Raw genomic sequence first — 14,690 nt, forward strand, 5'->3', positions numbered from 1 at the left:
CGGCCACATCATACAAGTGACTCACCTCTCTCTCTTTCTTGAATGACCTCCCTGATCTCTCTCTTGACTTCTCATCCCTCACTGAAAAACACTTTCTAGGAATAACAGCATCTCAGGTGATAACATTATCAATCCTCACCAAGAGTTTGGCTTCGTTTGAATGACTCAAACCTTAAAGCATTAAGTTCACTCAGTCTCAGACTCTCTTTGTCTCTCTGTCTCTCCTTCTAGAATTCGAAGCTCAGCAGCCACCTACCCTATCACAATCTGACTCCGACGAACTCTCTCCAATCCAGCGACCAGCACACCTCACAGCTTCATCCCCCATCACCGATTCTCTCTAGTCTCTGTGTGTGTGGGGTTTCGAATTAAGGTTAAGGTTTCAAATTGGGGCTTAGGGTTTCACATTGGGGGCTTGGGTCAGAAGGAGGACGCGAGTCCATTTGACTATCTCTTCACTCTGTCTCTCGCTCGACCATCGATTCACTGTCACTCTCTCTTATTTCAATTTGGGTTTTTAATGTAGGTTCAAATGATTTCAATTTCAATCTAGATGATTTGGATTTTGATGCAAGTTTGGTTTTAGGAATCCTGAAGTTTCAGTTCCTGATCGATCGTCGGATTCTTGTCCTGAAAATTTTCAGTTTGGGATTTGGTATGCCATTTTCGGTTCGGTATCCCATACCAAACCAGCCCTACTTAAAAGTGAGACTTTCTATAGACTCTCTCCCAACTCATTTTTTTTGGCACAATGTTTTATAATGTTACCACGCATAAGAATTGTGCCAAAAACATGAAGTGGCAGAGAGTTCATGAAGAAGTCCAACTTTAACAAAGTCTCCTTAGCATTTCTCAACAAAAATACAATGTCAAGCTATAAAACATATTGTGACCATAAATCCGTTTTGTGCAAGATTATAGCCTAAAACATTCAACACCAACAAAAAAAAAATATCAATCAAATAATAATGGAATGAGAATTAAAGATTAATGAAATATGATTTACAAAAAGATTTTAATTAATTACCTATTACATATTAGGGAGCTTTATATATAGAGAAAAAAAACTTTTATTATATTTTAAGGAACTTTACTAGTTTTTAAACATGTCAAAGAGAGACAAAAACATAAAAACAACTAAATCCCAACCCAAAAACATGGAAACAATGTTTTAAATTATCGGCCATACCCCTAAGGTTTTAGGCTATTAATAAAACTCGGCCCTCACAACTTTAATAAAATTAATATGTGCCAAAAGCTCAACTCATCTTCAACTATTTTTGCATAATCAATTCAACTCGTCTTCATTTTTGTAGAATTAGTTCAATTCATCCTCAATCAGTTCAACCCTCTTTGACCATTTTTTCGGAATCAATTCCAACCCATCTTCGACCATTTTTGCAGAATCAGTTCAACCTTCATCGACCATTTTTGCTGAATCAATTCAACCTGTTGTTAACCATTTTTGCAGAATCAGTTCAACTCGTCCTCGACCATTTGCAGAATCAGTTCAACTAGTCTTCAACCATTTTCGCAGAATCAATTCAACCCGTCTGACCATTTTTCCAGAATCAGTTCAATTTGTTGTCGGCTATTTTTGCAGAGTAAGTTCAACTTGTTTTTTACTATTTTTGCAGAATCAGTTCAACCTGTCGTCGACCATTTTTGTAGAATCGATTCAAAGTTTAACTAGTCTTCAACCATTTTTGCAAAATCAATTCAACCCGACAAGGACCATTTTTGCAGAATCAGTTCAATTCGTCCTCGACCACTTTTACATAATCAATTCAACTCGTCATCGACCATTTTTGCAGAATTAGTTCAACCTGTCATTGACTATTTTTGTAGAATCAATTCAATCCGTCTTCGGCTAATACTAACATAATTTTCCTCTTTCACACGAAAGCAAGGTGAACGTGAGCCGAAATGTTCGAGTGCCTTTGCTTGTATCTAGAAATAAAGTGAAACTTTTGACATTACTAGTTCGAATGTTACATTTTGAAAATACCAGTTGAAATGTTGCTTTCTGGACCAATATAAGTAGCGAATAATGACAAGGCGACTAGAGCAATAATTAAATTGCATATATGGTACTGATTCGAGTTGGCCCCTTCTTCTTGCTCTGAATTAGCAGTGTATGGGGCTTTATCTGTGCTATGAGCCTCGAATTTTAACTCCAATCACAAAATCTGAAAGAAAATTTAAAAATTGGATGGTGAATCTTAATCCTTAAATCAATTGGAATTAAAACCCTATAAATGAACTGAAATTTGAGAAGGTACCTTCGAGATTTGGGTTGTGAATTTGTGATTGAAGATTGACGACATGGATTGAGTTGCAGTGAAGTTGAAATGTTTGAATCGTAGAAAGAGAGAGAAAGAGTAGAGTTTGGTGGCCGATTCGGATTTAACCAATTTTGGCAATTGAATAGGAAGTCACATTGAAATCATGTAACAAAGGGGATTCTTATTTGTACAAATGGTACTTCGAACTTGGAACGAGCATGAAGAAATAACGATACTTCTGGAAAGAAGTTGTAGTCAATAACAATTTCAATGTGGCTTCCTATTCACCTTGTGTTTATATTTGCTTCATAAAGCCAGCCACCAAGTGAGACAAATTTGGACTATATTTAAGAATATCCATATCTTTTTCCTTGGGGATTTGATTGCCTCTCGGGGGCTCGGTCTGCCATTTTGGATCTAGTTCGAGGAATGGTGGAAGCTGAGCGAAAAACTCACATTCTGAATTTTAATATAAAGGATATTTTCGTAACTTACATTCTAAAAATAAAGAGTCAATGATGTCATTTTCCATATGCATTAACTTTTGTTTCTCATTGAGATGTTTAAAAAATGTTGTCTCAATATATAATTAAGTATTAAAAGTATACTCTATGTGTAATTTTTCCTACATATTAATCTAAAAATTAATAGACACATAATAAATATTATTGGGTAAAGTACAAAAAACTACCTCAACTATTAGTGTCACGACACTTTCATACCTTATCATTTAAAATTGACAATGTCATACCTCATCTTTAGAATTTGTGTCAATGTTATATCTTCCGTTAACTTGGCCGTTTATTTCTCAGTTAAATACTGACGTGGCTTGATCCGAGACCATTTTTTATTAAAAAATTAATAAAAATTTATTAAAAACAAAAAAAATCATTTAATATTATTTAAATATTAAAATAATTAAAAAAAGTACATAAAAAAAATAAAAAATAAACCTCCCTTTCGTCCCTCCCTCCTCTCTCTCTTCCCCCATCTTCCTGCAACCCCAAAAAGAAGAAGGAGGAAGAAGAAGAGGAAGAAGAAGAAGAGAAAAAAAAAAAAAAAACCCCAATCCAAACCCAGTTCGTCCCCCCACCACAAACCCAACCTCCTGCAACCCATAAAGAAAGAGGAGGAAGAAGAAGAAGAAGAAAAAAAAAAAAAAAAAAAAAAACAACCCCAACCTAACCCGAAGGAGGAAGAAGAAGAAGAAGGAAAAAAATGGGAAACTCATCCTCCTTCCCCCCCTCCCCCCACAAAAAAACAACATACCCACCCACCCTGCAAAAGAAAAACATGAAGAAGAAGACGAGAGAAGGAAAAAAAAAAAACCCAGTTCATCCATCCCCCCACAAAAAACAACATACCCACCCACCCAGCAAAAGAAAAACATGAAGAAGAAGACGAGAGAAGGAAAAAAAAAAAAAAACCCAGTTCATCCATCCCCCCCTCAGGAAGAAGAAGAAGAAGAAGAAGAAGAAGAAGAAGAAGAAGAAGAAGAAGAAGGAAGAAAGAAGAAGAGGAAGAAGAAGAAGAAAAAAAAGAAAGAAAGGGAAAACTCAGTTCGTCCACCCCCCCCCACCCACCCTGCAAAAGAAAAACAAGAAGAAGAAGACAGAAGAAAAAAAAAAAAAAAAAAAAAACCCAGTTCGTCTGTACCCCCGCACCCACCCTTTTCCCTCCACACGCATGTTCTCAACCTTTGAAATCGCCCTGGCGAAGGTTTTCTGATTCCACCTCAACGGATCTGGGTTTTTTTTTTTTTTTTTTTGGATTGCAGGTAATGGATGCGAGGTTGGGTGCAGAGGGTGGGTGTGGAGAGTGGGTGCAGGGAGAAGAGGGGGTGGGGAGCAGGGAAAACAAATTGGTTTTTTTTTTTTTTCCTCTTCTTTTTTTCTGGGTTGCAGTTGCAGAAAGGGGAAGAAGATGAAGATGGGGAGAAGAGAGAGAAGGGGGGAAGGGGATGAACTGATGTTGTGATGTTGGTTTATTTATTTATTTTTATTTTTAATAACTTTTCTTTATTATTTTAATATTTAAATAATATTAAATATTTTTTTTAATAAAAAATGGGTCTCGGATCAAGCCACGTCAGCATTTAACTGAGAAATAAACGGCCAAGCTAACGGAAGGTATAACATTGACACAAATTCTTAAGATGAGGTATGACATTGTCAATTTTAAAAGATGAGGTATGAAAGTGTCGTGACACCAATAGTTGAGGTAATTTTTTGTACTTTACCCAATATTATTTAGAATATATTATCAAATTTAAACTACATATTAATAAAACTCTATTTGTCAACTAAAAGAGCATGAAAAGACTATTTGGTCTTCTATTACAACTAAAAAGTTAAGGCAATAACATAACTTCACAAAACAAAATTTTACTTTTTTTTTATTTAAATCTCACTTATGCTCTCGCGCGCTACTCGCTTAACTTCGGAGTTCTCATGGAACCCGAAGCCAGTGAGCTCCCAAAAGGCCTCGTGCTAGGTAGGGATGGGAATATACATATAAGGATCACTCCCCTGGGTCGGCACACCATGGCCAGGGTTAGGCTTTGATACCATATTGTCACATCCCGGCCCGGGAGGACCACTTCACGGGCCCGCTCCACCACCGTAGCACGATATTGTCCGCTTTGGGTCTCGACCACGCCCTCACGGTTTTGTTTCTGGGAACTCACACGAGAACTTCCCGATGGGTCACAAATCTTGAGAATGCTCTTGCGCGCTACTCGCTTAACTTCGGAGTTCTCATGGAACCCGAAGCCAGTGAGCTCCCAAAATGCCTCGTGCTAGGTAGGGATGAGAATATACATATAAGGATCACTCCCCTGAGCGATGTGGGATGTCACAAGTGATTTTAACATCTTTACTTTTTAAAATGAAAAATAAACTCTTTCCCTCCCTCCCTCTCTCCCACTCTTACGTTCTCTCTCGTTCTTTTCTTCTCTCCTTCAATTTCACACTTGAGAAATTTGGAAAAATAACCAAACTTTAGACCTTATATAGAGTTATAACCACTGTTTTTTATTTTATGATAATTATAACCAAAATTTGACGTAAAAGTACTAATATACCCTAAATACTAGAGTTTCTCACAACAACCAAAAGACAACCTTTAAACAATCTCTATCGCTTTTTAGTTTTCATTATTCTCTGCAACTTTTGAACTGCTTCATGCAACCTTCCGAATTTCTGCACAATGAAAGCATGAATCAAAAAGCAAAATCAGCAACATTTTTGTCTTATCCTTTCTATGCCTTTGCAAGAATTAGAGATTTTGGAAAATTCGACTCCATAAGTAGCAGGGAGGCAAAGACTACGGGTGGAGGACGATTTCCCTCCTCATCACTTTGAGAGTTATGCTCGAAAAAAAATGTTTTACTTCACACTTGGCCCCTGGAGGATTTTCCGTGGTATATTTATTTGGTCTTAATTTATGTTTTACTCATTTTCCAGAAAGGCTACGCTTTCAAAGCTCTCATTTTCACAAAATCAATGGTACTTTACTCCCCCTTTTCTCTATATTTTCACATTCCAAGTTCTCTGATGTTTTATGTTTTCCATGGAAGCTGTTTTAATTCATTCTTTCATTCTGGTTTAAAGGTTGCAGATATTTAAAGGTATAGTTAAGGATCATAGACATCTCAAGGTAGTTTAAGGGGGGTGTATTCAATTGGAATTTTGAGGGATTTTAATTCTTTTAATGGATTTAGGGGTATTCAATCAGGATTTTAAGTGATTCTCTGAAATTCAAGGTATATTCAATTAGAATTTTAAGATAGTTTATTAAAATCCTTATAAATCCGGGTATATTCAATTAGGATTTTAAAGAAGTTTATAACATTCCATATGTATTCAATTATAAATTAATTTTAAAGAATTTGAGAAAGTTGAGGAATTAGAGAGATTTCATAGTGTATTTTAAGTATTCACAAATCTCACCTCTCCCAATGAGATTTCGAAGGAATTGAATCAAAATTTTATATGAAATCTCTACAAATTAATTAAACTCCATAAAAATCTATTAAAGTCTTTCAAATTCTCAATTGAATACACCCCTCAAATCTCCATCTATATTCAAATCTGCAATATTATAAGTTGGGTTTTGGTTGTTGTGAGAAACAATAACATTAAGGATATATTAGTACTTTTAAATCAACTTTTAGTTATAATTATTATAAAATTAAAATGTTGATTATAATTCTACCTCAGATCTAAATTTTGGTTATATTTCCAAATTTCCCACTTTATGTGTGGATGTATTGATAAAAAAAAACTTGACGGTAACCTTTTTCTGGCTATTGAGCAAATTGACCTCCCCTCTTTGGGCATCGCCAAACTAACGGCATCCGTCAACTTCGGGTCGTCTCCGTCTCCGTATCCGTTTTCTCTTTCGCACGCAAAGCAATACAGAGAAAAAAATGAGGCTGCTCAATTTACTGGACTCGAGAGAAGAAGCAGCAACAGAGAGAAAGTCATGGAGAAAGAGCTCCATCGAGCCGCCGTGCGCGGATCCGTCGACGCGCTTCTCGAACTACTCAGTGAAGACCCTCAAATCCTCAATAGGACAGCCCCATCTCTCTCCGACACGCCCTTACACGTAGCCTCGCTTCTGGGCCACTCTGCTTTCGCCAAAGAACTACTGAGTCGGAACCCCGAACTCGCCGCCGAGCTGGACTCCCGCGGCTCTTCGCCTCTTCACCTGGCGGCTGCAAAAGGGTCAGTGGAGATAGTGAAAAATCTGGTGCGGGTCAACCCAGATCTGGGTTTGGTGCTGGATCGCGATGGGTTCACTCCCCTGCATCTGGGTGTGATCAAGGGGCGAGCTGCGGTTGTGGCCGAGTTGGCCCGAGTCAGACCGGCGGCGACTCGGGTTTTGACTCACGGAGGCGAGGGTGGGTTGCACTTGTGTGTGAAGCATCACAGGCTGGAGGTGTTGAAGTTTTTGATGGACTGTATAGGGAGAGATGATGAGTTTGTGAATTGGAGGGATGGCGATGGTAACACAGTCTTACATGTTGCTGTGGCCAAGAAACAATTAGAGGTAATGTTTCCTTAATTTTTAGGAAAAGTTTAGTCTTTTGACATCAAAATTAGTTAATTAGTGGGAATAATTAGGCTTTTATCTGAAACAAGACAACTTTTAATATTCAATAATTCTATGAATGTTGCATAGTGAAGAAAAAGCTTCAATTCCATTTAACTAGGTCACATTGTAGAGAAGAACTTCCATGTACCTGGAATGCTACGATGGTGGTATTTCAAGCTAATCACGTAGTGTTATGTGTTTGGCAATGCGTGACTGAATTGGGATGCTACCGTTGCATCCGAATCCATCCATGCAAAGTTGTCTTTGCAGTGCGTGATTAGATTGAGATACCACAGCCATGCAAATAAATTGTTGTCCACATTTTGTCGATTGAACTCCATAAAATTTCTTCGGTCGCTGGACTGATAGAACGATATAGTAGTACATTATTGATTAAGGTTGCTCTTTTGTGACCGAAGGCCACGGTTTCGTCCACGGGTTTGAGTCGTGAAAGCAGCCTCTTTTCAAGTAAGGGTAAAGTTGCATATCCTCGCAAAGTGGGGAGCCTTGTTGTCTGTATTGGAATTTTTTATCTAAAGGAAAGTGTGGGAATTTTGTGCAGGTTATAAAGTATTTGCTGGCTAATACAAAGATAGATGTAAATGCCCAAAATGCGATTGGTTTCACCGCATTAGACGTCTTATCTCATAGCACAAGAGATTTAAGAGACTTGGAAATCAAACAGTCCCTTCAGAAAGCTGCAGCTCCAAGAACGAACAGGGCACAATCTGTTGCATTTGAGCCGGAAATGGATTCAGTTCGAGTATCCAACTCGATCTCAATGCACCCGCAAATGTCGAAGAAAATGAGTGTAAAGGAAATAGTTAAGAAGAAGGACATTGATTGGTTGGGAAGGAAACGAAGCTCGTTAATGGTTGTGTCTTCCCTAATTGCGACAGTGGCATTTCAAGCTGCATTATCCCCTCCAGGCGGTGTATGGCAGGATGACTACTTGGTATACTCCAATGGCACCGCTGTGGAGCGTCCACACGACGCCGGGCAGTCAGTGATGGCAATTACAGAGCCAGTTCAATACGGACAGTTCATGATCTTCAACACGATTGCTTTCCTTGCATCATTGAGCATAATTCTACTGCTCGTGAGCGGATTGCCTATGAGGCGGAAGAGATGGATGTGGTTTCAGATGGTGATCATGTGGATTGCAATAACGGCACTATCGGGTACTTATTTTATTGGATTAATCTTCATGACACCGGACAGGAACCAGGGCAGCTATCTGTATTATGTGACTCAAATTTCTGTGCTGATATGGCTGGCGTTGATGGGGCTTGTGTTCATTGGTAACGTGATCCGGCTGATCATCTGGCTTCTTAGAAAGTACGGATACATGGAGGAGAAAGAAACAGATGATTCGCTCTACGTAGACTACGATGACAACGACGAAATTTGAATACGAAGATTATACTGCTGAACTTTTGAGTTGCTGATCTTCTTGTAGCAGTGGGGGTGTATATTGTTTCCAAAGTAAGCATGTTCTTTGTTTCATTTTACATGAGGAAACAAGTTAGAAGAAAACTGGTTATTGTTATAAATCGTGTTGTTAATTCAGATGTTCTAATATAAAGAAACAACAAAGTTGTTATATTATGAGTCTTAACTTTATTATTGGAAAATACGTGCACATGTTGGGAGATTTGTAAAACTTTGGGACTGCTTTAGGAATGTTAAAATAGTTCTCTGACAACTAAAAGCGCTTTAATTTTATGGTTAAACTTTAAACTGTTTTTGAGTCGGAGGAGTGAATACAAAGATTGTGAAGAATCGGATCTCTTATTAAGGGTACAAGTGCAAGACAGTTAGAAATATAGTTAGTAAGGTTGTTAGTATTTGATTAAAGTAGTTAAGATTCTCTTATAAAAACAGTGTGTAATCTTCATTTGGTTAGTTAATACAAATCCTATTTCTCTCTCTAAACTCTCTCTCTAATATCTATGTGTTCATCCTTCTGTTAATCATTTCTTCTTGATTTTCCCTTCAATTCTCAAACATTGCAATGTTGTTAACTTCCCTCTCTCTAAAGCCATCAAATCAAGTGATCCGAGTTCTTGAAATTTGATCCAACGGCTAAAAATTATTATAACTTTTAAAAGTTTTTACTAACTTCTTTGTTTTTAGCCATTGAATTAAATTTCAAGAGCCCTGATCACTTGATTTGGTTACTTTGAAGAAAGAGATCCAGAGCCGTGAAGAAATGCGCTTGAACTTGTACTATACAGAAACAGAGTTGTTTTATGTGCCTCACATGGAGTTTTAATAAATATTTAGGGCCTGCTTGGTTATTTAGAAAATTGGACTTCGAAAAGGGTTTTTTTTTTTTTTTTTTTCCACGAACATAGTTTCTGACTACAATACTCAAAAAATTTGTTTGGTACACGAACTTCAAACTTAATCTATATCAAATATTCAAAGGCAAGGAAAAAACCCAGATCTATATCAAATACTCAAAAAATTCGTTCATGACTATAACAGCAGCGCAGGAATCGAATGTCGGCGAAATCGAATGAATCTGGGTGAAATCCAGCGGAAGGAAATTGAACAGTGCTCACCGTGGAGATTCTTTTTTTTTTTTTTTTTTTAACAGTAAATTCTCACTTTTTCTGTTTTCAGGACGGAAGGCTTTTTAATTTTTATTTTTGTTAAAAAGGAAACATAATATTTAGTTTTTTTTTTTTTTTCGTCAGACAGACTATTTAGTTTCAAGTTGTGTTATTGAGAAAAACATATCAAATAAAAATTCTTCATATAACGCTTAAAAACTATTAGGGAAATTTTATTTAAACTCGTACAACAAGCTTATTTTCTACACCTATATTATTTTTAACTAAACTATCAATATTTTTTAAACCCAAATTTACTACATAAATTACCCTCACAAACCCAATTAAAAAATGTATCTTTACACACATTTTCAAAAGATAAAAATCAAAATCAAAGCATACATTTTCTTCTTTGACTTTCTCTCCTTCCATCAAGTTTGTTGTATTTCCTTTCAAATTCTTCATGATTTAATAGAAATATAAATCGAAATCAAAGGAATTGGTGAGAATATGAGAAAATTCTTGTTCATTTGTACTAGGTGCTGTCAATTTGTGCAAGAGACCAAACATCTCTTCTCTGTTAGGCACTGAGAGTGCAATACCATTTGGAGGGGCGTGTAGTCATTAGTTTAAGTTCTCTCATTCTCTTTCATATTTAGCGTGTTTACTTATAATATATGGACGCTGAGCTACTTGGCCTTAGATGATTTTGAAGGAGAAAAAAGAGTCCTGGAGGAAATGGAAACACAAGACATAGAAAAATGCAGTTGGTCAACATATGGTAACAAGGCAGAGCAACCCCTCAAAATGTCGGAAGAAATGATGAAACCCTGAAGCAACGCAAGCCGTACCATTTTTTTATTAGCCTCCATGCCTGCACTTCTAATCTAGGTGAGGTCAAAGGGGTGTGGAAAATGTTCAGGTAAACTTTCTCTGCAACAAACAATATAAGCTATCTTGTAATGCTTCAGGCCCTTTGTAAGCTAATCCATATTTGAGGGATTGTGTTTGGGCCTAAAATATTGGTGTGGGCCGAGTTAGGAGTTGTTCTCGGCCCGGCAGTATGATTCTAGAATCATCGCGAATTCTAGTTATTATGGGCTGCTCGTTTAAGATCGGCCGAGTCCTAGTATGAGACGGGTTGATGGGAAAGTCGAATCCTAGCATAACAAGGAGTCTCAATGGGATAAGGATGCTAAGATTTGAGAAGTGAATGTAGCAGGATAAAGAGTTTGGTTCAAAGCTCTAATGAAGGAAGAATTGGCCGAGACTTGGTTAGATTAGGATAAAGAATCCTAATCCGAGTATAGTTCTGGTTCGGCCATGACGAGATTGGCTGCTATAAATAAGAAGGGGGTGCATCATTCTAAGCCCCTCCAATTTAACACACAAACTGCCATGTACAAACGCTTGCTCCACACGAAACCTCTCAAACACCTTGAGATTTTTATTTTCTTTTTCGCCAACACATCTTCAGTTTAGATAAACAACATTATGAAGGCAACCGGTGACACCTTCAGTTTGGATAAACAACACCGTTGCCGTAGAATCAGCCGACCGCAGAGCACTTTCAGGATAGTCAATTTTGAAAGAACTTATTGTCAACCTCTTTCAGATATGAATCTGTCTGATTCAGAAGGGAAGAACTTGCATCAGTATCTCAATTTCAATTCAGATAAACAACACTGCGTCAAGGCCGTCTGATTACCTATCCAAGTCTCATTCGAGAAGGGTTTTCAAATCCTTATTGGTAGAGGTCATCTCATTAGCCTTCTTGGCGAAGTGAGGTGTTACAGATTACTGGGCTTGGCACGTTGAACGCCTAGTTGTTTTATGATTAGATACTCACAAGTAAGTTTTAGAATTCGGCATTCTGACGGCCGAACCACATTCACTATCAAGACATACATCTCTTTTGAGTACTTGTGTTCATATAGCTTGGTACCGGTTCGGCGTGCTTATACTCTTACGAATATAATCACCGTAATCGAACCTGGCACCGACGATCCGTGAACTTCGCAGAACTAGCAGCCTTGTCTTCAGGCTCCAGAACCCAAAGGCCAAGACATCTTCCTTCCTCTGTCGCAGTTGCAAGATCAAGAAGTCAGTAGCACGCTCAACGCAACATCAACACATTTTACTCCTCCGCTGAGCTCGGCCGACGAGTTGGCACGCCCACATCAATCGAAGGAAGTAGTTAGCTCATTAGTTATTTGGCCTGTGCGCCACGTAGGCTTAGTAGTTTTAGGGTCAACAGATTGAAATAATTGTTTGAGGAATAAGAGTCCATCTGCTTAAGACTTACATAGCTGCAGAAAAATAATATCTTGAGATGCGCCAATGATGGCACATCGAATTTTTTTTTTTGAGTTCATAAAATAAAAACTCATAAATCAATTCATACCTTAGTTGGAGGATCAAAAACTTCAAAATCAATATCCATTTGTCAAAAAGAGCTTATTCTCTATGAGAGCATCTTAGGATTTTAGCAAGAATATAACGCAAGATAAAGATTGCGTGATAGTAATGGTTTGATTATTAGGAGTGAGTTTATTGATACATTTTAGGTTTATTTTTAATTTTTTCTTGTACTTTATGGTAATTATACAATAGGATAAAAAAGACACTTCACATTTAAAATTTAAATTGGGTGTAGAAATATGAGTTCAAATAAAATTTCCCAAACTATTATTTAGTTTATAAAGCTGAATTTGAATTAAACACCAAACGAGTTATTATATTATTTTGTAAAATTTAATAAAAACGCTTACGGCAAAAAGTGCTTCTTTATGTAACAAATATCGACTTTCATGAAAAGTGTTTGGGCTAAATTTATTTAACAAAAACTTATGCTATAACTTTATTTAATAAAAAGACTTAAATTTTAATAAAAACCCGTTAAATTTTTATAAAAAAGGACAAAATAATTTTAATGAAAAAAATACATAATTTTAATATTAAAAAAACAGACACGCGGGACCCTCCATTTTTACACATACTGTTTATGAAACTTAACGGTACTGTACTATTTATGAAATTTAACGGTACTATACTGTTTATAAAATTTACTATACTGTTTATGAAACTTAACGATATTACTCTATTTAAGAAAGTTAATGGTATATACTGTTTATAAAACTTACTACACTGTTTATGAAACTTAACGCGCTGGGTGCACATGTTTATATGTTATGTTTTTTTTCCTTTTGTCCTTATAATTAAGTAAAATTATTAGATAATTTTTTTATTAAAATATAAAGTTTTGAGGTAATTTTTATTAATTTTTTTGAAAAAAAAAAAAGAAAAAAAAAAAGCCTTTTATCATACTTGTGTAGAACATTCTTGGCCAATCTGGACAGAACAGGAAGCAGATCAAACACTGCTCCTTTTCTTTGTATCCTCTAGAATTCTCTCACTTTTTCTCTTTACTTCGTTGAATCACTCTATAAATACATCACTCTAATCCTCTATTTTCCACACTAATCAATCAAATCGTTCGGCAATCTAACACAGTTTGCGTCACCATGGATTTGATAAACGGGGGAAACAATTTCTTCAGAGTATTGGAAGACATGCTGGACTTCGCCGATCAAGAGCCCGAAAAGTCCCGAAACGCCAACAACCCCTCTCGGGCGTACGTCCGAGACGCGAAGGCGATGGCGGCCACCCCAGCGGACGTGGTGGAGTACCCGAACGCGTACGCGTTCGTGGTTGACATGCCTGGAATCAAAGCCAATGAAATTAAAGTGCATGTGGAGAACGACAACGTCTTGGTGGTGAGCGGGGAGCGGAGGCGGGAGAAAGAGAAGGAAAGCAAGGATGCGGTGAAGTATTTGAAGATGGAAAGGAGGGTTGGGAAGTTTATGAGGAAGTTTGTGCTGCCGGAGAATGCGAACTTGGAGGCGATCACGGCGGTGTCTCAAGATGGCGTGCTGACGGTGAGGGTGGAGAAGTTGCCTCCGCCGGAGCCCAAGAGGGCCAAGACCATTCAGGTCAGTGTTGCTTGAGGTTGAAGATAGGAGGTTATTGTACTCTGAATTTGGTGTTTGTTCTTTTACAATATGAGGCATGTATCATGTCCACGTATGAGGTGTTATATGTGTACGTATGAAGTTTGAATAAAATTGAAGTTTGCTTTAGCTTTAATAGTTGATGTTGAAAATTTAAGTGCATCAAATGAAATACATGCACGAAACTTGGACGAAATTAAACCCTTCGCCTTTCTTTTGAATCAAAGTAGGACGAGCGCTGACTGTAACAATTAAAATGATTGTCGTTGATTTTAACAATTGTGATGTCCCTTAGTAAGAAGGGGATCAAAGAGATACGGCCGTTTCTCTAGATTGCGCATGTCATTCATGATCGAATAATTTAATATTGAATTTCATCAAGCAGCGTTCTCGAGCATTCTCATGTCTCTCTCCAATGATGAGTAACACGCTCAAGTTTATGCAAAGAGAGTTAAAAATGACAGATATTATGTTATAATCAGTTCTTAATTTAAATTTTAACATACGAGTTATGTTACATTTTACTTGTATTTATTTAAATACGATAACGAAAATTCATATTTGAATGCAAAACAGCCCATTCATCCGTTAAAATGTAAATTGGTATTTGCTTTTGGTCATGAGGAAGAATTTCTTTTGAAAAAGAAGAAAATTCATCTCATTAAGTGTCACACGTCTTCGACTTGGATGGACCATTTGGGCCATATCCTGTGATAGCAATTACAAGCAAGCTAATCCTT

General features: G+C 37.1%; 2 protein-coding genes across 2 annotated transcripts; both read left to right on the top strand.

Moving 5' to 3' along the window:
• Window positions 1-6,640: 6,640 nt before the first annotated feature.
• LOC137717963 (uncharacterized) lies at window positions 6,641-8,985 on the top strand. The gene is made up of 2 exons (XM_068457485.2): window positions 6,641-7,337; window positions 7,945-8,985. Exons 1-2 carry the CDS (start codon window positions 6,771-6,773, stop codon window positions 8,791-8,793), a joined length of 1,416 nt encoding a protein of 471 aa, XP_068313586.2. The 5' UTR covers window positions 6,641-6,770; the 3' UTR covers window positions 8,794-8,985.
• A 4,409-nt stretch (window positions 8,986-13,394) lies between these two features.
• Window positions 13,395-14,086, top strand: LOC137716709 (17.1 kDa class II heat shock protein). Its single transcript, XM_068456081.2, has one exon. It carries the CDS (start codon window positions 13,465-13,467, stop codon window positions 13,945-13,947), a length of 483 nt encoding a protein of 160 aa, XP_068312182.1. The 5' UTR covers window positions 13,395-13,464; the 3' UTR covers window positions 13,948-14,086.
• The last annotated feature ends 604 nt before the right edge of the window (window positions 14,087-14,690 follow it).

This window comes from Pyrus communis, chromosome 8 (assembly GCF_041283825.1).
Source record: "Pyrus communis isolate YQ-2024b chromosome 8, ASM4128382v1, whole genome shotgun sequence".
Taxonomy (NCBI): domain Eukaryota; kingdom Viridiplantae; phylum Streptophyta; class Magnoliopsida; order Rosales; family Rosaceae; genus Pyrus; species Pyrus communis.

Excerpts from the sequence above, each read along its gene's own strand:
- LOC137717963 (XM_068457485.2), top strand. The coding sequence starts at position 6,771 with ATGGAGAAAGAGCTCCATCGAGCCGCCGTGCGCGGATCCGTCGACGCG. Across the intron at positions 7,338-7,944 it reads TGGCCAAGAAACAATTAGAG|GTTATAAAGTATTTGCTGGC; the intron begins GTAATGTTTCCT and ends AATTTTGTGCAG.
- LOC137716709 (XM_068456081.2), top strand. The coding sequence starts at position 13,465 with ATGGATTTGATAAACGGGGGAAACAATTTCTTCAGAGTATTGGAAGAC.